This window comes from Channa argus, chromosome 20 (assembly GCF_033026475.1).
Source record: "Channa argus isolate prfri chromosome 20, Channa argus male v1.0, whole genome shotgun sequence".
Taxonomy (NCBI): domain Eukaryota; kingdom Metazoa; phylum Chordata; class Actinopteri; order Anabantiformes; family Channidae; genus Channa; species Channa argus.
In genome coordinates, this window is record NC_090216.1 from 12,225,073 (window position 1) to 12,253,069 (window position 27,997).

Consider the following 27,997-nt stretch of genomic DNA (forward strand, 5'->3'; position numbering starts at 1 on the left):
AAAACAAGACAACACACGATATTTTTATTCCATTTATTTTTCTAATCTTTCACTTCTTACCTTAACAGTTTTTTTTTTTTACAATGATTGAAAGTATGTTTCCCCAGTAACAATAAAGATTAGATCATTTGGGGACCATCAAAAATAATATACAGCTGTAACCAATACTGTTATAATTTATACATTTATCTTTGAAAATAGGAATAAATTTACCTTTTACAATTTCTCTGTTCTACAATATTCTCTTTTCATCTTCCGATGTCACAGAATGGCAAGCCATGCACTACTCCAGTAGTGATGTTTGTGCCTTAAGCAAACTTTCTTTGGACACTGGAAGTGAGTTTGTGTGAATGAGAAAAAGTTCACAAAAATGACAATTCATATTTACAGTTTAGATTTTATGATAATTTAACAAACTGACAGTCACATGGTCAGTGCTTTTCCCAGTGCACATCATCAGGTTAGTGTAGAGGTAAAGTTTGAGATACAGACACAATGTTTAGGCTAGCAGGCCAGTTTATGTAGTCGTTCAGGGAAAGCAGAGTTGTTAGATTTATTATTTAATAGGACCTCAAAATGTTACAATATGTGACTTAGGACCCTTATAGTTAAAATGATCTGTTTGAGTTCCAACGGGTCTTTGGTGAATTTGAAATCAGGGGTTTAAGTGAAGAAATTGGATCTGGTTAAAGTGCAATCACCTTCATCTATGATATAAGGGAATGTTTCATAAGCTCTGCAGTCTCCTGCTTCGTAGTTATTCTGTTGCCATTCTTGTTAGTCAAACTATCTGTCAAAAGCACACACAAAAATATGAAGCAAAGACATAATTAACCATAATGTAACCTGCTGTGTTAAGATGTCATCTTGTTTTGTCTTTCTAAAGCATAAGGGGTTCCCTGCTCTGGAGCATTATGTATTCAATCTGTTGGTACAAGCCTCCAGTCACACTAAAAGGCAGGAAGTTGAATTTAGCAAGCCTGGGTATGAGGTTTTAGATGTGTTAACATTAGAAGACCTCACAATCTCTACGACTCCACTAACTGATTGAAAGCATATGTTCTGTCAGTCAAAACCTAGGTCAAACAGCTGAATCACAAATATATATTTAAAAAAAATATATAGGTTACCATGCAGTACCTTACTCCATCTGGGAAGACATTGGTAGAAACAGCTAACTCTGCCAATATACTGCCATAAATTCAAGCCCTGAAGATGTCAAAGCCACTCCAGTATTATGGAAGAGTGCAAAGACCTCAACAACCAACCATTCTAAGCAGGTCACATTCAAGCTTGTGCAGCACGCAATGCTGACTTGCCCAAAGACAATATAACTTTACTTTAAGCATGTCTATCTTCATTATATTCTCCCAAAGACCCATTCATTGTGAATTAATCTCCCTTGTGAATTCAAACAAAAATGTACAAACATATTATCAGCAGAACAGATCAGTGTGAGTTGTCATTAGTGTCAAATGATGAATAAATATCTGAATGTTTCTGAAAAAGAACAAAAACAGAAAACAAACGCTGTACACGCTACATGCTTGAGAGGAGTACAGGCAGCTCTCAGCATAAGACAAGAAGAAGAAATGTTTCTTTTTGGGCTATAAAAATACCTAGAATCTAGAATGAGTGTAGAAAAAAGTTTACATTTACAAGTCATTTACAACCAAGGCAATTTTTCCATGGAGTGGCAAGTGAAGAAGAGTTTTGAATGGGTGACACAGCGGTGAAGAGAGTGATAAACAGTATTTCTTCTTAGCATATTGGTGGAGAATTTCATGCTGTTTGGACATAAACAACCTCCCAGACTTCACCCAAAAATCCATCAAAATATGCGATACACAAGTCGGACATATCCAGTTTCTGAGCAAGAAAAAAAGTGTCCCAATGTATCGATGGCTCCACAGTACCAATGAGCTCGGCATCAGTCCAACGCTTGTGATGTTTTTTCAATACTAAATCTGCAGATTCGATATTGAAAAACATTAACCGGGCCAGTAGCAAGCCAAACAAATAGGACATCCTTACAGTGGAAAAACATTCTGTTAAATGAAAGTTAATGTTGAGACTTGGCTGCAGATTTGTGACTTCTTCAGTATTTCCAAATCAATGTGGTATTATAAACATTCAGTTTCACATTTGATCCCTTGACAATAGTTTTTCTATCAACAAAACAGAAATCAAAACACTGCTAAGTGCAAAGTACAGGCATTTGATTCTTCATACATACGGTCACATGTCAACTTCTCAAAATCACTTTCACTCAGCAAGAGAACAATGGGGTCAGGTGACCTGTTCTTACAAAAACAAAAACTACTATTCCCAGAATCACTCATTAGTCACCTTCATGCTTCCCATCAAGTGTTTAAAGATTTGGACCAGGGTATATTTTATTAGTAAGTTTATACTTAATGAGATAAGATGTGTGATGTAACATTTGTGCCAGGGAGTGATGGAAAATGTATTGCTTTTCCACTTGAGGCTTCCAGCCCACCTGAGCTCCAAGACCCTGTTTCATTGTAAAATGACGTGTGATGAAGCTAATTACTATATAAACTGCACTCATCCATAATTTAGGACACCGAAGCTTTTAAGAACAACTGACAATCTTATTACTCTTCTAGTGTGACAGAGCTTTCCCAAAATATTACAGAACAAAATCACCCCTCACTCTCTCACACACACACACACACACAAAACCCTCCGGGCATTTTTCATTATGTCCTTCACTTGGGTTTGCTGGAAAGACTAGGTTACTTGGTTAAAAGGGTATAAACACACTGGAGCTGGACTTGGTAGGCAGCACAGCAATCTTTAAACCTACTAATAAACTGTAATCATATCCTGGCCAGTGCTTCATACAACTTTGTCACTGAGATAAAACACTACTCAGCCTGGTTCAGGAGATCACAACACACGTACCAAAAATCAGCAGAACAGACTTCACTGACTGAACTGAGGCATGTATGATATGTTTTACTATTGTGTGGATCACCTTCAATTTAAGGCCCTTAGGTTGAATTGTCATGATTTTGAGCTCAAACACAGACACTGTGTTTTTGAAAAGGGATGAGGAGATTTTTTACTCTAAATAATACTGGCGTCTGGCACATATTCATTCACACAATAAGGGAGACTTGGGTCCCTCTAGCCAAATACACTGAAGTCACCAGAACCCAAGTGTTGTCAGAGGGGGTACCACATACATTCACAAATAAGCACAGATTTCAGGGATATCTAACAAAAATAGCTTATTTTTCGCTGACAGCCATGAACATCTTGAGGGGGTGGGGTTCAATGAGTTGAGTGCATCACTGTTTTTTTCTACCAAAATAATGTCTGAATATTTATGTCCTCTTGGTTTCTTTTAGCCAAGTCAATTCCATGGAGTCACTGTATGTGGCCCTCTGGCTGCGTCATTGCCTCTATTTGACCTCTAGGATGGAGGGGTTTGACTCCATGATGGCCACAATGATTTTGTCAATGTAGTCCTGGAGTCTGTAGTTGATCTCTTCCTGTTTGTGGATAGCCTCCATCAACTAGAAACAGAATGATATCAGTTGAGAAATAAAAACAAACAAACCAAAAAGAAACAACTAATAGATAAACTGATAATTAATATCTTTTTCCACTGTCTTCCAAACCTACCTCTGCACGGGAAACAGAGTTTATCTCAGCTGCCAGCGAGTCAGAGAAAGAGGCCGACATCAGGTTCTTCGCTCCCTGGATGCTCAGGTTGATAATCTGGCCATTTAACTCATCATTCTGCTCCTTCAGGCTGCGATTGTCCTGGAAAGGTTAAGGCAAATGGAACACATCACACATTGCTGGCCAGATGATAAATCATTCTTTCATATCAGAACAGCCTGGTTAGAATGTTAAAACTTTACAAATATTCAATGAAAAGGCAAAAAAACAAACAAATGAAAAACCAAAGAAATTTCAATATGTGTTGTACCTGTTTGAGTCGTTTAATCTCTTGCTCCAGCTCAGCCTCACGGGTGCGGGTCTGATATTCCTGCAACCCTGCCCCAGGTGATCGCCCTCGCTTTGCTTCAGCCTCTAACTTGTAGAGTTGTAGGTGCTCCAGCTGTTTACGCAAGTCTTCAATGAGCTATGGCACAAATAGATCAAGAGACAATACATAGTAAAATCAGTTGGAATCATAAAAACTGAAGGGCAATCAAATGCTTTCACATGATGTCATGACACAGAAAAGACACTCCTACCTCCTGAGTGCACTCCTTCTCCTTGTGGTTCTGGTGGCGCTCATGGCTCAGTTTGTCAGCCAACTTTCTGCGGGACTCCATTTCATCCGTTAGCCTGTCAGATAGAGCTTCTGTCTCATCCTGCAGTTTTATCTTTTCCTGGAAATAACAAAGTCCAACAGCGATGAGAAACTGAAATTGCCATAATAGTACAAGTATAGAAAGACCAAAAAGTATCATAATATTGCACGAACCTCTTCAAGTCTCTCGATGTTTGCTCGTAGACAAGGAACACAGGACCTCAGCTCACTGTTCTCCTCATCCATTTGCTGAAGCCTAAAAAACAATCAAGTCTTTTAGATATTTGCAATAAAAAACAACAGCACCACCACAACACCAAATATATTGTATCTGATCTTTTCATTAAGTAGTGCCTCCAGGAATTTGCTGATGTTTTTGTGGTTCTTGTAGTCTAAAATGACTGATTTTGTATCAGCTAAAAAAAAAAAAGAAAAAAAAAAGAAAAAAAAAAGAAAGAAAACCTGCAATAAATGTTGCATTTTTTAAATGATGTTTTTAAACAGCAATTATGCATAGAATTCATGAGGAATTGGTTGAATTAGTTTTTGTGATCACAAAATTCCCAATTGCTAGAGGGACTGGTTAATGGTTAACAGTGATGTACTACATGAAGACACATTATTTTTAATAGCAGATAGAAACCAGAGGGTGGCACCATAAAACCGCTAACAAAGAGAATGTCCAGCACTCTAATTTTGGTCTTTTGACTTATCCCAAAAGTTAAGTGGTCGCCACAGCAAATCAGTCGCCCGCATGTCAATTTGGCATATTTCTTTATGCCACATGCCCTTCCTGACACAACCCTCACTGATTTTACTGAGCTGGTAAATGGGCTGTGCCGTTTGGGGGTTCAGTGTCTTGCCCAGGATAGACGGGGGCAAACGTCTGACCCTTTGGTCTACGAACTGAGCCAATGTCTGTCTTAATTTCACATATGAATAATAATCAATACATAATAATTTTATAAATGAAAATAATAGAGAAATCTAATTGTTTTCAACAAATAAATATGTTAGAAGTTGCCTGCTGCCACTAAAGACGTGAGACAAATAGTCAGTTCCTTCTGCAACTGCTCACCTGGACTGTAGGTTTTCCAAGTCCAGCCCCCTCTCTCTCTCTAGCTTGTTCAGAGCCTCCTTGTGTCGGCGAGTCTCCTGCTGCAGTTGCTCATCAGCGTGGAGCTCCTGTTCCTTAAGTTGCTCCTCCAGGGCATTGGCTCGGTGCACCAGCTGAAGGTTCTCTTGCCGCAGCCGCGCATGCTGCTCCCCTGAGGCCTCTGATTCCTTTTCCAGTTCTGCCACGCGGCGCTCAAGGAGGAGCACCTGGAAAGGTAAATGTTTTATAATTTGATATGGAATATCAATATATATCAATATATATATATGGGATATTTTTTATGGAAAAAATGTCCCAGTAATAAACTAATGTGTCTAAATGCCAATTTAAAACTTTCTATTTTCTTTTAACAACTATTCTAACAGGTGAATACTCTACCACCTTACAGGTATGAATGTAACAAAAGAGGTGTAAAAGCAGGTGATTCTTAAAATGGTCAATCGACTATTTCACCTTGTCTGTGATATCATTGTCAGCAAGCTCTAGTATGTCCCGCGTTAGGTCGCTCATGGTGTCCAGTGTCATTGAGCTGTTCTGAAGGAGATGTCTAGAGAGGAAAACGACAAGAAAAACTTAACTCTCTGGAACTAGTTCATATTTCATAAAGTCCCACTTTCAAATAACAGAACACAACTATCTATTACAATAATACTGGAAATACAAGTGTTTGGTTATTGAAATGAGAACAAATATTTAGTTTACCTCGCTACTTTCTTGCTTGACAGCCTCTTGCCAGCACTGGATGGGGAGACAGAACAACAGGAAAATGGTCAGGAAGAGAAAAAGTATAGCGGAAACAGAAACTATCTCCTGGCAGTCCTAACTCTTTAGTCCCGCTCTCTATCAGCAGAGGAGCTCCAAAAAATGTATACAAAATAAAATAAATCAAAAAGGTAATGTTTTAGAAATATGCAGTTAGATTTATATCTACATGAAGGCTGCAACAAATTCACACATCACAGCAATTTAACAAGCAAAGCAACATATACAACTATTGTCTAAGAATCTAGATTCACTATTGCTTGACAGACTTAAATGGACCTCTGAAGGCAATACAGAAGACTTTCAAAATAAAATCTCTATGATATTATTCTTATGTTAGTGGATAATAAGGCTCTAAACTGAGCCTGGTCTCAAGTTTACATGTTTGGTAAACCGATCCAAAAGGGTTTTAGAGGCATTAGCTTTCTGTAATACAGCTACCAGACTTTAATCCTGGATCCAAAAGCTTCTCAAATAGATACAGATTCTTTTAAAAGCTTTGCCCCACTGCTAGCAGTCGTTTTGCAACAAACTCAAAGCATGATGATAACTGACACCACTTACCTGTGGCACCTACAATTATTATTTTTTAATTATCTTAACATTTACTATCATTCTATTAATTTCATTTTAACAAGAGAAAACTTTATGTATCACAAGTTATATTTCGTACAGATGAAAAGGCCTTAAATTAGTTTTCTATTAATAAATGCTAACACTATATGTAACTCAAAGATGGTTTAAATAGGGAAAAAGGAATCCATGGAGAAGTGAGGAAAAAAGCTTCAACGATCCATAACAAAACACACACTATGTTGTAGCTACCCAACATAGTTTGCACACATTAAGACAACATGCATGACACTGTATCGAAACAGCACCGCAAATGCATTCACACAGCCAATAATCAAAGAGGTGTGTGAATGATGTGTTACCTAGTCATCTCTAGGAAATTGAGACGAGTGGAGAGGTCCTCGAGACGACTTATTTGTTTGTGACATTGGCTACAGAAAAAGTCCAGAGCCTCCTCCCTGAGAAAGCTCTGAAAGCAGTCAGGGAGAGGAGCAGGAGCACTGGAAAGAGGAAACGGGGAGGAAGAAGAGGAGGAAGTAGTGAGTGACAAACAACAAAGAGGGGTGCACTGAGGTCGGACAGGACACCTCTGAAGGTGCAGTGGGTGTTAGTGAAATACGTAGAAGTTGTAGAGTCTGAAAGAGTAAAGTGTGAGCGCTATAATGGTAGGGAGACATGAAACGCACAGTGTGGTTGTGATTTGTTTTCCAGACAGTGTCAGAAAACAAATGTTCATTTCTACAGAATGGTTATGATTTCACCCGTGCGTCAAGCTCAGGTTAACATTACTGTAAATTAGAATCTCTCTCTCTCTCTCTCTCTCTCTCTCTCTCTTCCATCTGAGAGCAAGTGAGGTCTGAATTATGCAACAAACTGGCAATATTTTTCCCTTGAAAATGGCTCCAAACAAGAGCACATATGGCCATTGACAGCTTGAACGGCGTCTTTGGTCAATAGTAACTACATTGATGTGTATCTATGTAGAACGGATGGAAAGCAATCGTGTGTGTTTCTGTAGTCAAAGTGCTGTGATGAGGAGGTGTGTGTAGGCAGCGCTGCCACATGCACCAACAATGAGCATGACTGCCTCAAAACATAGTGACGCATTCACAGTGAGTGGGAGAAGTTTGTGGGATGCAGTATTTTTTTGCAGCACAACTCGGTAGATTTTAGTTTAACTCATACATGATGTAACATGATGAGTCTTGCTTTATTAAGTCATTTTACATAATTTATTTCATTACAATTTAATTTCTAATTGAGAGGGACTTTCACTTGGGATCATTTTTAAAATGCACTATTTGACTTACATGTACCCTTTTCATACTTCATGCTAAAAAAAGACAATTTACTTGTGAGAAATATTCATGGTAATTTCCAAACTAGCTTCATCTGCATTAGTCATTTATTCACAATAATGATTCATAAAGACTATTAATAAACTGAGACTTGACTTCAGTGAAGAATTTATTAGTGATAGTGAAGTTAGGGTACTGTACTATTGGTGCCAATATAATTAATTCTCAGAGTCAATGGGCTGCAAAGGCTGGGCAGTGAGTAAGAGCTTCCAAGTAATGCTAATCACAGAAATATTACTCAAAACGGATTTACGCATTTCTGGCTGAGTACATGTCATGAAGCAGAGAGGGGGGAGAGGAAAAAGATGAGTGGGAAAAGACTACAGTGAGGGTTTTAATACTAATAAATTGTGCAATAAAGAGGCATTATTATGTTGGCTGTATTTTGACACATTACACTGCTAAAATAAATACTGTTCATGTAGAACTGCAGCTCATGCAAACATTTAAATTGACACCCAAGATGTTTGAGCTGTGCAACATAAATCCACCTTCTGTCTATTACAAAACACTTGGCAACATACGCCAACCTTAAGCCATTGGCGGTGTGACTGTAAAACATTTACTCAAGCTACTCAGGCTCATCCACCTAATAAAAGGGAAATGCAAGCCCAATTTCCACATTTTCAACAACCTTGCAAAAGCATGGAAGGATGAACTTTGTATTCACTCAAATTATCTTGCCCCTCACAAACCAAAGGAGGCAAGTAGAGGTAGGAAGGTTGTCTCAAGATAGCTCTCACAGCATTTGACCTCAGTGTCACGTTGAAAGAGAAACATTTTCTCTGAAGAACATAAATAGTGGCCTTTAGGCCTGGACTGTATCTATGGAAAATGTAACAGTTCCACATCTCTTTCAGGAAGAAAGAGTTGTGATTTGACAGCCTGGTGTCCATTCAATTTTCATATAACATTGAAAATCTTTGGGACATTAATATTTCAAACCACATTGTCCTCTTATGAGAACATTGGACATCATTTAATATTTTCATTGTCAAATTTATGCAAGACACAGTGTAGGGAAAAAAGGCTCATACCTGGGAGAGAGAAGCGAGGAGCCATTGACATGGTCAGGTGGCTGCTCAGCAGGGGAGTCACCCTCCCCCTCCATCCCCTCCACACTGCTCTCCAGCAGCAACTCTGAGGTGTTACTTTCCCCAAAGTCCTCAAAGTGCTCCTCCTCTCCACCAATGACAGTCACCATGGAGTGTTTATGAAGCTCAGAGTTTAGAGAAAACCTGAGGGACACATGAGAATGGATAACTGTTATGTGTGTGCTCAGACATGTACATAACAACAGCAGTGGTAAGCTTAGGTCTTGGCCAAAAGTAAAGCTAAATATATCTGGTTTTAACCAAATACAATTGGACATCAGAGTGGGCATATAAATGGTAAATGGTCTGCACTTATAGCGCTCTACCTATTGGCACTCAAATGCACCTATTTACACTGCTTCTTATTCCCCCCTTTTGCACTTACAGTCATACACACACTCACACAATGATGGGGGAGCTGCTATGCAGCTGACCAACACTCACCAGGAGAAACTAAGTTGGGGTTCAGTGTCTTGCACAGTAATGCAATTGTCTGTTTAAGAGACCGCAATCTCATCCAGACCAAACAAGGTTCATCTTCTGACTCCGTTCAAAGGTTATAGACACCAGAATTTGGGCAACAGTATGTGGGCAACATATTCTAAAGCTTAGTACAAGTTCTTATCTTGGACACTAAAGCCTGGAAATGCATGGAGCCTTCAGTAAATGCCAAACAACAATTAATCTTCTCCCAGGAAGAGCAGCAATCTGGACAAGTTCACTTGTGTTCAAAGGCAATCTGTTAATTCACATTAATCCCAAAGACTGCATTGGCTGAAACTAAATGTCTTGCCCCCAGCTGGTAATGCAAAAACCAGGATGGCAACACTTGAGACATGTGAGTGGAGCCTTTGTAGAATTTCATGTGGGTCAATCTTAATTATATGCTTAACCGTGTGGCTTTTAACAAGCGGCTTGTTATCAAAACAACTGAACAGAAATTTAATGGGACATCTTTTATAAGAGTTTCAACTCATTAATCTTCATTTAACAGGAAAGCTGGAACACTAGATACTTCTGTTGTTCAACAGGATATGTCTGATGTCTTAAGCACACAGGACAAGGATGTCTAAATCAGCAGAAAAGCTAATTTTCTCAGCACATCAAGACAAAGCAAAGTTTTTCCCTTTTAACAAGTAAAACAATTGTTCATGTAGTTGAAAGCTTAAAAAAAAAAAATTAAAAAAAACAAAACAAACAACTTGATTTACGAGGTGAAAAACAAAACAAATATCCTTTTAAATGCAAAATAGTCACACTACAACAACACTAACCAGACAACTATGCAGTTTCAGGGGTAGGAAGGCCCTGAACAAACAGTTTTAAGTTAATTAGTTGTTACTCTATAATTTAAGTAACTTACCCTTTACTCAAGTTCTTACTAGTTCGCCCCATATTGAGTTCTCTCACACAGAGAGACGGTGATGAGAGAGAACGCATCTTTAAACGCCCTTCGGTGCTCTGGCGTAAAAGCCGTGGAGCAACTGGCGTTAAAACCCCGGACAACCAGAGTGGAATCCTGAAGTTTCAAGGGTTACACCAATTAAAAATAAAATTAACACTCTAGCCTTTGAAAAATAACAATTCTATTGCACTAATGAGTTGCCAATCTACAGAGCAACACAAGACACAGTGCATCTTCTGTGCCACTTGCAAGACTTGAGCCTATACCAGAATGGGTTGTCTGTGAGTGGGTTAATCAGATTTGAAGCTAAGCAATGACCAACTGACAGTCCTGCTGACCATCCAAGGACCAAATGTGTGTGGGAACACAGGGGTAGGATAGAGGAGGATGGGGGGGGGGGGGGGGGGGGGGGTAAGAGACTAATCCTGTTAGACTCTTAATTCCTAGTCCAGTGTATATACGCCTACCCCGAGTATGTGTTAAATGGCTGAAGGCTTTAGCTAGAGTTAGCAGGGCTAACCAGGGTACATTGCAAACCTGTAGTTCCATTACTGGGCTGTTTGCTTTTCACAGTAAAAATGTAATTACTGTAAGGAGTAAACGTTTTTGTACTTGGACACAGCCTTGAAAGTTATGACATGTCCATATTTTTCATATTGACTTAGTGTTAGCTTCCAGTCAGTAGACTTAGTGGGGGTGATGGCATGAATCAGTGCCATGGACTAATCTGGTTCTCTACCCTCCAAAGAAAGACAAAAAAGGGAAAACAACAAAAGAATAGCTAGCTCAGCACTTCCTGGAATTCAAGGCTCAGTCATGAAATGGGAAGTCCAAACACATCCATGTCAGGCAGACCACTCCAATCAGTCATCGGCTGGAGAGACAGGTCACACCGTCAGCAGACAAGGGTTCACTGTTCTACTAGTATATCAGTAACACTTGTGTCATTGTAAACTGCAGATGTCGTCTATTTATATCCACAAAATGGGTCAAATTCGAAAACTTCATTAACTAATCGGATTAAGAAATGTTGGATTCATGAACAAGGTTTGAACTACACCCAAACATAAATTAAATGTTCTACTGATAATTGGTCTACTCGATTAATCAATCACAGAAACACAAAAGCTTAGTTATTGTTAAATAAGGTCTCTCACCAATGTGTTAATCAATATCAACATTACACATGTAGTTTAATATCGTACAACTGTGTCTTACAACCTCAGCACAAAGCAACTGCGACTTGATATGATCAATGCTTGTACAGCAAGAACGTATTCATTTAACATACACTTTTTAAAGCTGTATAAGAAGGCATTCATTTTACTTAAAATAAATAAAAGCATCCACTGTGAGCATTAACAGCTTATTAGCAGGTCTCATTTTCAGCCAATACAAATGACACATTTAGATGCATCCTGATAAGGGTAAAGAATTGTTGAAAGACTTTGTGTTCAAGGTCTCGGGTGCTTACGGTGTGCACATTTTCAAGTGATCTTCTCAAGTTATACAGAAAACATCAACAGTGAATGTCCCTGCTAACAATGTGAAATGTTGCCTCACACTGCCACTGAGGACACATGCTCTATGAGCTCCATTTAATGAACAATTAAGAATTGGTAAGGAAACCAAAGAGAAAAAAAGGGCCGTGCTTTTTAACGAACTGTCTGCCCTGGTGTATCCAGGGGAGTTTAAGGTGTAAGGTCAGTAAAGTGGTAGCTGTTCACTGCCGCCGTTAATCTGCGTGCCTGCTGACCCAAATAGAACCCAAGCGATCTAGCATTGGGCATGCAAGACTCATAAACCACATGAAAAGATAAGCGGAGGCTAAATGCTACCGGAGATCAGACACACATTTACGGTAAATTCTGTAACCAGCACCTATAAACACTACAATGATTATGTTACTTTATTACAATCAAACATTGTTATACGAATTATTTTGCGTCGCCTCATTAAACATGGATATCTGCACTCAATTTTATATGTAGACAGAGATGATTTGTTACACTATTATCACTGCATAATGTGTAAAATACCTACTTTGTAAAAATTGGTTTATTTTAAACCTAGAGTATGCAACCTAAGCTAGTGTTGTCTGGAGACTCAAAACCAATGCACTCTGCTCCACCAAGCTCACCGTCTCCCTGCTCCAGTATGCTAGTTCACCCTCTGCTACATTCAAATAATCTCTGCAGGTTAGGCATTACTCATTAGAAAGTTATAATAAATAAGGTAAATAATGCTGCAAATCATATTTATCAAGCAGAAATCATCAAAAGACTGATTGGCTGAAAGGGTGAGACAGAACTTTAAGAAAGTCTCTGCACTGCAACTTGTGCTGCTGTATGTCAGACTTCTCAATAAGTGTTGACAGCACCAATCCAAAATAGGATAAATTTTATATTACTAAAAATATTTTAATAAGTTACATACGGTTGATGCTACCTAAAGTGTCAGCTTAAATCTATACACTGAAAATACCTAAAAGATAAAAAAAAAAAAAAGTGAAGAGAAGAGGTATTATCTCTTGCCATTATTAGCAATTTTGATGTGTTCATCTGCAAAAAATACAGAAGAACTAATGAGAAGACTTTCACTTTCTGCCCTGTATGTGCTCAAAGTGTTCTGGATTTGTGCTCAAAGTGAAGCTGGATTTGTGTTCTTGGCCGCAATATCAGCTCTGTGGGTTAGCATTCAAATTTAATAGTCAATATACACTGACACCCTTTTTCATATTCTTGCTGTTTTGCACCTAAAAAGTATAAATGCATTTGCCCGAACAAAATAAATCCTTGTGCATTTGAGCATACTGGCTAATATTTACAATGTGTAAATGTCTGATGGTAAAAAGTGGGATAAACCTGTTGCTGCTGCCATCTTCAGGGTCGTGCAGTGTGGCCTCGATACCACTGTCTGTTTCCACATCCTCATGCATCTCCGGAGGTACGAGGGCCCCTGTGTCCTCATCAGTGAAGGTCTCACACTCACTGTAAGTACTCTCTGAACCCAGGTACGCACTGTCAGTCACCTCATTTTGCTGCATTAACAAAAACAGGACAGCAATAAACATTACAAACTGTACATCAACCACTATACAAATCCAGTTATCGGAATATTTCACATAGAAATCAAGTAATCACATTGTCCAAGCATATAATTGAGACTTAAACAACCATGTATGTAAACAAACTAAAGCGGGTTAATTAAAACATTGGGATCAAAAACTAGAGGAATATTGCACAAACATAAAAGTGTTCAACAAGTTGCTACTAACATTTTAAAGAAAACAATGTTTTGTGATTAATTCTCTACAATTTGTATCCATTTCTCCAACAATTTAAAGACACTAGAATGTGAAATTAAAAGCATTTGAAATAATGTTCAGCAAAATGCAAACAACAAACCCACAGGTTAATCAAAGCATGTGCTCCAAAAAAGCAGCTATTTTAAAAGCTAGTCCATAATGATTGTTCAAGTATTGCCAGGTCTTACTGATGCCAATTACAATAACTAACAAACAAAACATAAAGCACAGACAGACTTCAGAGATGATCTGCTGTGTTCACATGGCTGTTTACAAGCAAAACCTGGCTGTATTTACACCTCTAAGGAACAAGTTCAAACCTAAATGCTCAACATGGGTCCCACAGGCTGATATATACCAAAAAAGGATCAAAACATCTGAAGCCATTAGCAACTAGATACACATTATCAGGTATTAGAACTTTAAAGTAATAATGAAGACAGGTGAGTCATGTTGTAAACCATAACATACCATTAAAGAATTATCAGGAGTGTCAAAATGCACTGGGCAGTCCACCATGCCCCAAACCTTTGCCTCTGGCCAGCCTCAATACCAGGAAAGTCGTTATGCCATGAGAGCCTTCTAATAATTCCAAATAATGCTCCCTCACCCCTACTCTCCAAGACAGTGAGAGTCAGTTTCAAAATGAAAAAAATACTGTCATACCTCGTTCAGCTCCACTGGGTGGTCAACGGGGTGGAGCCAGACAAAGTCCACAGACTAATTAACGTCATCTGTAGTGTTCAATCTGCTACTACTAGCTTTTAGCCCCGAGTTAAACCAGCTGAAAAAGTGTTAAATGTTGCCTGGCTCCTGGGAGCTTCCTATCCTGGCCCAGTGTTACAGTGTAAATCACTAAGCCATGTTTTACACATCTTGTGTTGCACAGTCAATGGGACGACTATATTGTAGATCACAACAGCTGTCTGTCTGCTTCAGTACACAACTAACATGGTGCTAAACTGTGACACTAACAGGCAATGTCGCTGACACGGTTTTGGAAGAACAATAACTCTGGGAAGACGACTACTACTACTTTTTTTTTAAATAACGTGTGAGATAGAAATATGAAAGTCAGCAACAGTATTTAGTATTTTAGTAAAGGAAAAACGGGGCGGATTGGGTGTTATTTTTCTCTTATGCCAGGCCCCAGTTGAACAGCCTCACCTTGCCTGTTTTGAAAGCAAACAGGGCTAGAACAGCACAGTCATTGAGAGAGGAACCCTTTTCTGCCAAAAAAAACTCAAGGAAAAGCGAGCCATGGACACAGGTGTGGTGACTACTTCAAACAGGCACAAACTTCCCCCAAAACTCTGCTTACAGGTTCCAATAAACAGGAGCTACAGCACCTAGACTATTTAGGGTAGAAATAAACTTCAAAGTAATAAACTGTATCAGCCTTTCACTCCCCTGACATTGATCTAATGGTCATTTGTTTACTTTAGACTTGCACCAAATGGAAAAACAAATTCGATATTTTGTAACTGGCTTTTACATATCTGAAAGAACATTGTATGTTTTGTTTTCAATATTTTCTGATGTGATATAGTAAGTGCCCCAGGCATTTACCCGTACATTTATTTATAAAATATTATTTTTGTGACTTATTCTCTGATACCTTTTCTGTTGTTGGAAATTGCTATTAAATCAAATAAATACTGGATAGTCTATGTTGTCCAGAGGTGTCCTCCCAGATTCTCCTCTGAATTTATGTTCATATGATATTTTGCATCAGTCCATCTGAAAAGAGGGACCTCTCCTCTCTTTCCCCTCCATTGGAAGATGTACTTTATTTTACATAAGTCTTTCTTTAGCTTTCACTCTCAAATTGGTGATACTTTGCTCAATTGTAAACATACAAAAGTTAGTTATTTACTGTCTATATTAAACAAACTGTGCCTGCTTTCTACTTTCATCAACTAATTAGAGGTAATCCATTTGTACACAGGCCTGCAATTCTAAACAATAACAAGAGGGGGCACCACTGTGCTATATACACAGCAAAACAAAAAACAAACAAAAAAATCCACACACACACACACACACGCCAAGGTCCTCCAATGCTATAAAATGCACACAACAGCAGAAATGTTCACATTTTGTAGAGACCAGCAACAATGAAGGTTAAATATACAAGTTCATGGGAAGGAGACATGAATTCCAGATATGCTAACCACAACTGTAAAAACACACATGTAACAACTCCAGCACATTCCCGCTAATTCAATATTTGTCAAAGAATACTCAAACGCCCAGCCTGCTAGATGCCATTTAGTGTCAGCCAAACCAGGGTTTTCAGTCTGTGGAACATTCATAGAGTGGTAATGATAGGTCTGCAAGCCACTCCGTAAATTGCAGTGGGAAGAGTTAGAGTGCACGTGGAGTTCAGCCTTTGACCTTCACACAGCTCTGTGCACCAGTGGGAACTGAAGGCACAACAACTGGGCCACGTACACAATTAAAATGAGGCTAAGCCTCTTGTGTGGTGCCTCACCTCATCGTACTCCTCTGGACAGCTCACAGCTCCATCCCCTGGACTGTAGTTTACGTTGTAGAGCTGTGGCTCTGGACCTGCAGACAGAGGAAATAAACTGTTTTATTATTTAAGTGAATCAGCAAAAGACTCCATTAGAAACATTAGACTTGTGTGTATAGTATCTATGAAAATGAACAAACAGCCATGATGCAGAGAAAAATAGAGGAAAGCTATGACAGCAGGAACAACATATAAAAACAATAAAGTTCATAGGAGAAACTGATACACTACATTTTATTATTCACATCCTGCAAATGATTTATTTTCAATTCTTTCGAATAATATGATTAATTAAAAAAATGCATCACTTAGTTAATCACTCTCAATCAACCCTGCAACATTTTCTAAATGAATTAAAATATGCATTTATATTAGCTACAAGAAAAGAACAGGCAACAATATACACAAATCACAATGAGATAGCAATTTTTGATACAACTTTATTCATGTCCCATATGATTTCAATGATAATGTGCCTGCCCCGCTAAAATCAGATTTCCCAAATGTACCAGTTACAGGTAGTCTAAATAGTTTCTATAATAAAGTTAAACAAATGTCTGAGAAACTGCATTTAATAACATTAATAAAAAGAGAATCATTTTTGCAATAGCCTTTTAATTATAGGTACATTAGATTTTTTTAAAGCGCATTTTTCTTTTTTATGTCCAAATAAAAGAAAACTGACTTCACCATTGAAACACTGACTCTTAATATGCTTGTCCCCACATTTGTTTGTATCCAAGCTGCCCAACTTTGGCATATTTACAGTCAACAATTTATGCGTGATGTGGCAAACATTATGTTATGTAACTTTTTATACATACAAACTAAATGGTTGTAGATTTTAACAGAATAAAAGGTATGTGCAAAACAAAGCAATAAAATGGGAATAAACGCAAACCATATTGAATTTTACATTTTGTGAGTACAGGTTTCTGCTGAAAGCACCTGCAAACAAGCAGTGTAACCTGAGACTGACCGACAAAATGGAGACCCATCAGCCACCACATATCCTGTATCTAGTAAACAGAGTTGTGAATTGCAGCTTACTGAGGGAAAAGAACACAAACAGTATTTTCAAAGCTGAAAGTATAAAGGTATTTTGTGCCCCCCAGTCCTGTGTCCTATTCTTTGAAACTTGTACACATTACAGGTCATTCAAATGAAACGACATACCTACATTCTCTTGAGGAAATATCAGAGTATACATTTATTTTGTAGAAAACGTATTCCGTTTCCAAAACACATCCAAAGCAACTACAAGGGACAAAGCATTTCTAAAGCTTGTCGCATTTCTATTAAAAATGATGCAGACATAAAAACAAACAGAATAAAGGTATAATGCAGTAATAGATAGATCGATGAGAGAAAGAGGACAGTAAATAATTTATGTGAATAGGACTCTCCCACTCTGTCTCACCAATCAGCCCATGTGTCTGTGCATTTCATGCTTTCCAATACATGACTTATTAATGGTCCAAGTAACCGTAGCTGTGCAACATAGAAAAAGCCTTGGGAAAGAGCTTTATAAATCAATTAAATCAATTCACCAATTCGACTGAGGCAAACAGTGCACTGTTGTGATGACACCACCACAATTTGTACAGCATTTTTGTCTTTGTAAACTGAAGAAGAGCTGAAACCTGTGTCACATACATGTCAAAAAACACTCATCATGAATTTTAGTACAAACAGTACTAAAAGCGTAGATTAGATTTTTAGTCAAGGTTAGGCCTGGGAAACCTTGGTGGCATTCACAGCTACCAAGATAGGCTTGTAAAATGTGCACACTTAATCAGGGCAATACAGTACATCTCCATAGCTCATAAAGTAGGACAGAAAACGTCAAAATTATTAAGAAAGGATAATATCACATTGAATCCAGTTAAAAAGAATTTAGGTCACTTTCCTTGAATGAAAGCTGTGAACATACTGTGTTGAGAATAATATTTGGCACCATGGGGAATGCAGGGAGATGGAGCCAGGTGCTGGAGACTAAATGTATGTGCAAAGAATCTGCGGCTGAGGTCCCCTTTACAGCAGATTTAGGTTAACAGCCAATTGAAATGACAAAAATATCAACATTTACAACATGTACTTTACAGTGTATTGAACTACCTAATATGTTTAAAATATTTTTATAGGTAGCTTTCAGTCATCATTCCATGTGGATTCTTCAGAGTCCTAGACATAAAGCCAATTGAGTCCACAAAAAAAAGGAAAGCTAAGTTGAGCTTAAAGGAAAAACAAGCTTAACACTTGTAGCACACAAGTAATAGTTACTGAAAGATTTTTTGGATTATTTCACCAACTGTGGATTTCTGATAAAATAAATGCACCTGGTGACTCACCTCCATTGCTAATTGCAGAGATCCCACGGTGGAAGTCTTCAAAACTGATTACTCCCAAGCCACTAGGGTCCAAAAACTTGGTCAGATCCTTCACCTGAAGGATAAAAGGAACAGAACATTAAAACCTGTCAGGATGTCAAATTCCTCTACCGTAGCCTTGGCAGAATTTATCTAGATGATGAAATAACGATGTAAGGGGAACTTTGCTGCACAACAACGAGAAGGCGCTATGTTTTCATACAGACATCAAGGGTAAAGCATACAAAATGCAGAAAAACAAAGCAGTATTTTTTTTCTGAGTCAAAGATACATAAATCTACTAATGACTAATTGTTAGTCATTTCACTCACATGACAGTTCTTCATGCAGAATTAGTTAAACGTTAGATATGTGATATGAATATTTTAATTACATGAGCAAAAAGTCACCAATAAAACAACTCTGAACTCAAGAAGAAAAAAAACCTCTTTTGCAGATGTCAAGTGTTCTGACTTTAGTGAGTCAAATGCAATACAGCCTTTTCTATTGTTTTAAAGTGTACAAAGGGCACTGCCTTGATACTTTCTATAAAAAAAAACAGGACTATAAACAAGAAAATAACACCCTTATTGACACTTTCAAAAAAACCTATTAAGATACTCTTATCTAAAATGCATGCATGAGATTATAATATAAAGAAATGCAGACCATTCTGTAGAGAAACTCTGTTGCACTCAATAGGTTACATAAGAGCACCTATAGATAGACTACTGTATATTCCCAAAGTAGGTAACCTGGCAACGAGAAGATGTGTGCCTGAGCAACCACAAGACCGCTCAGCATAAATAAAAACATTGTAGACTTAAATGACTTTTTTTTTGCTGAAACTTAATTCCTACTGTTAAATTCAGTCTAATATAATCTGAGACAGAACCTTCATCTGTACAGATCCTTTGGCACATTTCTCCATTTAATACTAACCATCTTGTTAGCTGGGAACTAGATTTATAACTGTATCTGTTGAACTTTCAACAACACAGGGACACAAATCTATTTACACAAATAAGTCAAATGTCCAAAATAAGAGTAAGCCATTATTACAGGATAAGTTCATTGACAAAGTTAACTAGGAGTGTGCCTGGGTGTATGTTGGAGAAGGTTCCTGTTGTCATTTAATCCTTAAGAACCTATGCACATGGTCTTTTCACTGAGACTTTCATTCAGTATTTGGCTTCCCTCTACTACGCTTCTTATACAAGTTACACCGAAAATCTAACTAATCTGCTTATCAATGCTGAGCTCCAATGCTGAGAAGGCTGAAATTCTTAAATAACTGAATCTGACACCCAATTGCTTACTGTGTGGGTTTAGTGAAATAAACCCAGCAATATTTTGTGATTTTGAGAGGAGAGAAGCAGCTTTTCTCACTGAACAGTGGTTAACACTACAATGTTAATGTGGCATCACTCCCATCACTGCTGTGATGAACCTCTGCTTAAAGTAGATTAGTTATATGCTGTAGGCTGAAGAAACTCTAGTAAAGTAGCAAAGTCTTTATAAATTTTCTTATTAGAAGCAATTTGAGCAACAGGCATTTTAATACAGCTTTTACTTTTTTTGTTTTACAATGAAGCATCACATTTTATGGAAAATAAATGTTTTCCATGCAGCTATTCAGAAACACCTCTACTGCGTGAGGTGAGAGAACCAAGATGTGAGTGGGGACATTAACTGAGGGTCTCTAGTCTTGGTGGCATTCTTAAAGAACTGTTACAAATGTGAGAGAATCATTTACATGCTTATACAGTGAGAGAGTAAAGTATAATAACTCGATAAAAAATGGCACCCAAAGCAACCAGAGCTGTTTGAGCCTACTATACTGTTGAAGCCATCAATGGCCTACTTCCAAGTTAAGTCTGCACAGCTATATCAAGCCCCTCAGTTCTTGTGAGCAGGGCCTATTGGTTATTTCTAGGCCTAAGGTAAATATTAGAGGTGGAGGGGCTGATTGTTCAATGGTAGAGCATTGGGTCGGGATGCAGAAGGCCACGGGTTCGAATCCCATCCCACCAGGTGTGGCCCCGCCAAGCCACCAAGGGCCACCCCAGTGCTGGTAAAGAGCCCGGATAAAAATGTGAGGGTTGTGGCAGGAAGGGCCTCCGCAGTAAAAACTCAAGCCAAATCAAGATGCAGAACACTTTGGCAACCCCTAAGGCAAAAAGCAAAAGCCAGTGATTTTTGAACCTAAATATTAGTGGTGACTCCAGTTCACTCATTTGGACCCCAAGACCCCGTATAAAGGCTGTACACAGCTGTTAACTGACAACCTGTCCCAATTTTTCCCCCCCAATCACAACAACCTGTGTCTTCTGTTAAACGTTTACTTAATTTTGTGTTTTTGGAGGCAAGCACATGTTATTCATTTATGTACTCTTCCTTGTTTTGATAGGGTGTGTACTTTGTGTACTCTGCACGGCCTGCTGACTGCATCTACTGTTGGGCTGCATACGGTCTTACAACATGTCATTGTAAAGTTTACTTGAATAAACTTTATTGTCTAGAGGCAAACTAAACCCGTACTTACTGGCACTTGTCCTTTTCTGAACTGCTTGGTTTTTTGTAATCAGTTATTGCGTCGTTTAAAAGGTTCGCATTTGTTTTGTATTTTTTAAGTGTAATTCACTGTATAATTATCAATACTGAACTTATACAGAAAACCGTATGCATGGTTACACTTAACAAGCCCGACCCTGAGAGACACTGATGGAAACAAGATGAAAAACTAAACTCAAATGCAACTCCTGTCAGTTCCACTGCTTGGTGGAGCAATGAAGTCACTGTGGCTTTCTGTTTCTTCTATTTGTGTTTAATCAGTGCAGGGGCACGCCTCACCGCCTCCACACAGACCACTGTTGTGCATAACCCCATGCAGAAGAATACCCTTTGACGAGATTCTTTCCTTGAGGGGTTTTCACAATAGCTCCTAAACACAATCTGGGTAACCATGGTCATAGGTTTTAGTGGGTTTACAAAAAAAATAAATAAAATAAAAAATTATATATTTTTAAAAAAAGTCTTAATGATCTCTGGTTATAAGACATTAACAAGCATGCACACTGAAGTGAACTCTGAGGGATGTTCAGGGCATGGGACATTCCATTGTGGATTAAAGGGCCAGTACATAAAAGCAGCAGGTGGGGTGGGGTGGGGGGGCTAAAGTAGGGCTAGGAGTGTCAACTGACGAGAGAGCCTCCTCCACAATGCATTTTATGATAGCTTTTGTGTAGAATCAGCTAGAGAGCTTAGTCAGTGATTGTTAGTTAGAAGAATCTTTTCAATAACTGGATTCCAGCAGTTGACGCCTGCAGGACATTCCACATTTGAGAGCAATTTCGTTTGTAATTCATCAAAATACCATTACCTGCTCACAAACAGCAGGTCAGCATTGGGTTTTCTTAATATAGCAATGATAGGGTGGTTGGGATTTCAAATGGGTGAAGATGTGTCTTGTTTCACCTACAAGCAGTATGTCTGTCCTTTTAGGCCTACATATGTTGGAAAGTTGACACTTTGAATTTTGTTTTCTGCTTACAAAAAACAAGCTCTTATTCAAACTATACACAATGCAGCATTTGTGTATGTATAAAGTTACTTTCATATCCTGGAATAATTCTAAGTGAAGCATTTGCATGCTTAGCATAATAGCAGCACCTGAACATGCATGCAAATACCAAAAGAACACATTCTTGTTGCCTCTGACAGGTTCCTGATATATTTGCAAAGATCTGTCGTATAATACACATGCAACACCTGCTACTTGCCTGAAGTGCGACAAAACAAATATTATTTATAGCACTCAGAAATAATTCCAGCTAATAAAACTCCCAATTATAACTTCAGTTAAGCCTTCAACTCAAACTCCACTTATTACCACTACTGTCATTTAACCTAAGTTTTATTTCTGCACATCCTTGTGAATCAGTTTAACTCATCAAACTGTGTTTTTCTTAACCGCACTGCTAAAAGCCTTGTATTACTGCCATGGGTCAAAATAAAATTTCACTAATTGGAGCCACTCAGGCATGGAGGTTATTCAAACCACTTATCTCTAGATGAGTGGAACACAAGGACATAGCAAAAGCTTATTCAAATATGACAAGTACATTCAGATGTATTCCAAACTGATATCAAAAGAATGCACCACACACTGCCGTCAGTAGGAAACAATCATAATGTTTGTATAGGAATGATAGTTTAGACCAGACTTTCTAAACTTGAAATCAGCTAATGAAGGTCAAATCCACAAAAAGGTTAAATGCATTATATAACATTCCACAAATCCTAAAGACACGAGTCTCACGAGTTTCTTGCTTGCTTACTTGTGGTAAATGAAAAAGGCAAACATGCCCTGACAACAAAAAGAAAGAAATCTGAGGAGGGCAGAAATTAGATAATATTGCTCTTAGAGACCATGTATCCAATAGCTAATGCACAAAAAGACTTTCATAAGCAATCAATCAATCTGCCCAATCTGATTAGCAGAACAAGGAAAACCTTTATGAAGATCCAAGGTAAACTACCACAATCTTGATACTTGGGAGAAAATTCTTCAGATATCAAACTGTGTGGGATAACAGTAAAAGTGACCACACCTTCGAAACAAAGTCACCTTCCAATGTTGTGTAAATGTATCACCGTCTGTTCTGCCCAGCCAAACAATAGGTGGAATTGATTTACATTACTGTACCATGACAAAAGCTCTGCTTTGTCCCTCAAAACAAGGTTGTGGACAGCACCAAAACCATGAAGTCCCTCTGACTCAGGAAAACACATTTTACTCTTAATCCTTTACTATTCTCTGCCTGGGTAACCACATATACCTAAAGCTAGACAGGGGACAGACAGGGGCAACAGAGGAGCTCTGAACTTGGAAAGCAGGGATTAAAAGGGTTTAGTGAGCGTGTACCACACTATGTGCAGAGACCACAAATTAGCGGGGCCAACCAAAATGCTTCCCTCAAAGTTAATCAAATCGGGTTAATATTTTACAAATGAGTTCTACTGGCTGAATCTACTTTACACAGCATTTCAAAACAGAAGAGGCATACCTGAAAATGTAATATAAATATTGTAAGTGACAATTTAGTTATCAATTAGCCTATGTCAGTTGTGTGAATCCTTCTACTCTTATTTGGCAATAATCAAATAACCAAAAGCAAAACTCTTGTAAACATTTCGATAGGCACCCTGACAAGAATGTCAGGGGGGGGGGGGGAAATGACAGAGTGCTTTGAACTATGTCTCTGTTTATGCTTTCAATTTAAACTTACAATGCTCGATGGTAATAGTTTTAGGAATCGTTTGTTGCAAGTAACCAAAAAGTTATCCTGCAATATAAAGTTATGAGGCTAATGCAGAGGTTGGTATACGACAATTGGCTGAGTGTAATGGATGGAGTGAGATGCATCAACCCCTTCACAAAAGATTATCCCCAAATCACAAGATATGTGAATCAAATGATGAGTGTTTGTCATTTTACATAAGGAGATGTTTCAGGCATGACAAAATGTATTATAGTCAATATTCTTGACAATCTATAATGCAAATCCTCCATCTTGACAATTTACCAAATACAGAATAAAAGTTAGTCTGGCATTGTTTTAACACCACATTTAAAGTCACAATTACACCATATAATGACACATACAGGTTAAAACACAGCAGCATCCAAACAGGGGTCATGTTACCTCTGCTTTATCATCTATCAGTTTTAGATCCAAAATTTATATGAACTGTTCCCATAGCACACAATTTATATCTACAATATCATTTTAGGCAGCCGATAAGTCAAAATTACTAATCTTAAATACCTTCCTCACTATACATACAACAATAGTGAGTTTGAAATAGATTAGGATCGTAAGCAACTTGAAATAATGATAGCTAAGCGACATGAGTCAGATGGATTTCAACTAATTAAGTAGGCCGTCTACAGGAAGCTCTGAGGTTCGGTGAGAAATCATTCATAAATAATTTACCTGTGGAGCATTATACGTTTTTACATAGTACTTCACTCAGCATGCATTATCCGTTGCTGTCTGCTCAATAATAGTTATTTGAATCTCGAAAAGAGAGAAAAACAAAGCATCTCACCTGATCGGCACCATAGGCAGCAGCAAACTCCATAAACTCCTCAATACGAACAAAGCCATCTCCATCTTGGTCTAAAGCGTCAAACACAGCTTTTAGTGGGGAGACATCTTCCTCCCTCATATTCACAGCTGAAACCAGTGGCAGTGAGTCATCTACCACCATCTTAGATAGGGAAACTGTTTCAATAGTTTGCTCATTAGTCCATACAGCCTCAGGAGAAGAAGAGTTTAAGTCCTGAAGCGAAAAATCAAAAGAGGCCACTTCATGACAATCTAATTCCTCAAGCTGGTTAGTGTGCCCCAGCCTGTCCTCTTCCCTCTGTATGCTTATCAGGTCAAAAACACCATTCTGAACGCCGTCCAGTGGATTCAAGTCCCCAGGTTCCTTGTCATGGACTTCATCAGCAGTAAAACACACATCCAAAGCCATTGTCTCATTCCTGGGATTTTTGGCCACAGACAGAAGTCTGTCTTCCATTAAATCATTTGGCACCTTGTCCAAACCATTACGGTCACTGGTGAAATCACCTTTGATGTAGGCATCTTCAGCCAGAGCAACTGACAGTGATGTAGTTGTAGTTGACAAGCCCAGAAGTAATGAGTCATTCTCGCCTTGTTGCTCTGATGTCGGATTTCTGATCACAGTAGCTCCTGCGTGTTCCTGCTCTGCCTCCTCTGTGGGAAAATTCATTGGTGCACCTGTGCAGATAACAGAGGCAGGACTGGCAGGGCACAGGCTCAGGCTGCTGTCACAATCTGGAACTTCTAAATCCAACAAAGGGAATGATCCGTTGAAACACTCCAGTGGCGTGCTGATGTGGTCTTGTGGGAAGCCGTTATCAGGAAATTCTTGCAGGGTAGTGCTACAGGTTACAAGCAGATCAGTCACTTGATCGGGGAATAAACCTTTGTCACTAGTCTCAGGTGACAAAGTCTCCCTGATCTGTGCGGGAGGGAGACCTGCCTGCTCCTCTTGTTGCAGATCTACCAGCTCCACACTTACACCCTGTGGGTTCAACTCACCTGAAGGCTTCAAGGGTGCACAAGAAGGTTCATTTGAGAGGAGATCTACCATCAAAAATGAATCTCCTGTGTTGGTCTCAGAATTCCATTTTGAAATCTTTAATGGGGAGACCGGTACACTGAGGCTTATTAACTCCACTTCGGTACTAAAGGCATTTTCAATCTCAGGAGGGGCCTCTCGTGTCATACTCAGTTCCTCACAGGCAGAATTTTTCACAACTGCATCAGTGAAGTTAGAAGAAAACAGCCATGACAAAGTAAAGTCACTGTTTTCATCAGGTCCCTCGGTTTTTTCTGTGTAAGACAATTTCTCTTTATGACTACCATGGATAGAAGGTTGGGAAATACAAGAGTGATCTCTCTCAAACTTCAAATCTCCAGATGAAAAATCAGAGAGGTTTATAAGGTTGTCCAACTGGACTAGCTTGTCCGGGAAAACATCTTCGTCTTTTTTTAGCTGGGATGCTTGATTAAAGTCCCCATTTCTGAAATCCAAACCTGTCTGGTCACTCTTGTTTTGACCGAGGACGACTCCATTGTCTGTATCCAATGTATGAAATCCAACAGGAAATGACTGGTCTGACTCCCACTGTGTGTGCCCCAAAGGGCCAGACAGAACCGTCGGTTCCATTGAAATGTGTTATTCCACTTTACTAAACTTGTGAAAGCTGATGTTCTATCTTATCTCACTGCGGTCGTCAAAATCCAGTTCGTCAATTTTAATGCCATCTTTTTAAATGGCACTACACGTTTTCAAGAAAATGTTAAAATAATAGAGGAATTCGTTCAAGAATGACCTACCTTTGAGATTTAAAAGTGCTGGCAAACGCTGGGATTTTGTAATTAAACCACTAAATCTAACAGAAGGCGTGCAGACTTAAAAGTGATGTCAAACAAGTAACCGATTACCAAAATATTTTAACTTTAATATAATTTAATTTTAATATATAGAAGTTACTGACAACGTTACATAAATTCAAAATTCATAGTAATCCCTTCACATTAGTGAATGACGTACTGATGTATTTTGACTCACTAGTTCATTTTCTGTCACGGAAGGTCCACTTCTGGTTGTTCCCAAATGTTTCGCCTTCGGTTCATCCGACGCCAACATGCTTTACTTCGGCTTGAAAACTGGCAAAGCTTCGAAATAGATTCTACAACCAGCACTGACGAACACAGGGGACGACGTCTCTGCCAACAAGCCCGTGTGAAACAATACAAGTTAAGGCGTTTTAAGTCCGTCAACATTAGCTCTCTTAGCCGATTATCTAATTGGATCGATCGCAAGCTAATTTGCAGAAAAGACAACAGTGAAACGAGGAAACCATGTGACCAACATTGCTTAAACCTGAATTAACGTCGAGCTAGTGTTAACTCTAGACAATGTAATTTGCTAAATATATCGCCGTATGTGTTTTCCCAAATGAATTTATGCTAGCAACTAGCGTTAACTCCTCCTTCGAGCATCCCACTTCGTTCGTGCCATTGGTCAGGGAAGCTAGCGAAATTAGCCTATTAGCTAGCTAACACGCCGAACATACCCCCCTTTCTAGCTAACGTTAGTCCCTCTCATTTTCATTAAGCCAAATATTAGCTTTTCAAACCCACACTTTAAGTGGTAATAACTAAAATGGTCGCCTTTCTGTAGTAGTCCAAAATTATGTCTTCATTCAGAGGCCGTTTTCCAGCTGCAATCCACCTGTGTCAGTGTCAAAACAGGCCAGGCGAGTGACGAGACGAAACCGTCCTCTCCTCTTCACAATCCTCCTCTTTTATTCTCGTCTCAAATACACATCAGTATCAGTGTCCCTCGTCGAGACATATAATGGAACCAAACGGAGATTAAATAAACTCAATGAGCGCCACTATTTAGCAGCCAGTCCACCGATGTTGATCACAGACACTGAAAGCTCTCGCATCAGCATCAGCAGTGTCCCATCCTCCTCCTCCTCCTCCTCCTCCTCCTCCTCCAGCCGCAGACACACTACTGACGTTTCACGCAAGCGTACAAAACACCCCGCAGTATCACTGGCTACGAGCGAG

At 38.8% G+C, this 27,997-nt stretch overlaps 1 protein-coding gene across 4 annotated transcripts; it reads right to left on the reverse strand.

Annotated features, from left to right (window-relative positions):
• Positions 1 to 18: 18 nt before the first annotated feature.
• rab11fip3 (RAB11 family interacting protein 3 (class II)) lies at positions 19 to 27,919 on the reverse strand. Of its 4 annotated transcripts, XM_067489303.1 has the most exons (15): positions 26,988 to 27,914; positions 24,930 to 25,000; positions 18,798 to 18,891; positions 16,405 to 16,481; positions 13,468 to 13,643; positions 9,142 to 9,342; positions 7,109 to 7,246; positions 6,114 to 6,149; positions 5,865 to 5,958; positions 5,373 to 5,617; positions 4,469 to 4,550; positions 4,236 to 4,373; positions 3,965 to 4,120; positions 3,655 to 3,795; positions 19 to 3,545 (listed from the first exon to the last, which is right to left on the reverse strand). In XM_067489303.1, exons 2-15 carry the CDS (start codon positions 24,960 to 24,962, stop codon positions 3,432 to 3,434), a joined length of 1,725 nt encoding a protein of 574 aa, XP_067345404.1. In that variant the 5' UTR covers positions 24,963 to 25,000; positions 26,988 to 27,914; the 3' UTR covers positions 19 to 3,431. The 4 variants fall into 4 exon arrangements, with proteins under 4 accessions (XP_067345404.1, XP_067345402.1, XP_067345403.1 ...); XM_067489301.1 differs by having other exon boundaries at positions 24,930 to 27,919; XM_067489302.1 differs by lacking the exon at positions 7,109 to 7,246 and having other exon boundaries at positions 24,930 to 27,918.
• Between the last annotated feature and the right edge of the window lie 78 nt (positions 27,920 to 27,997).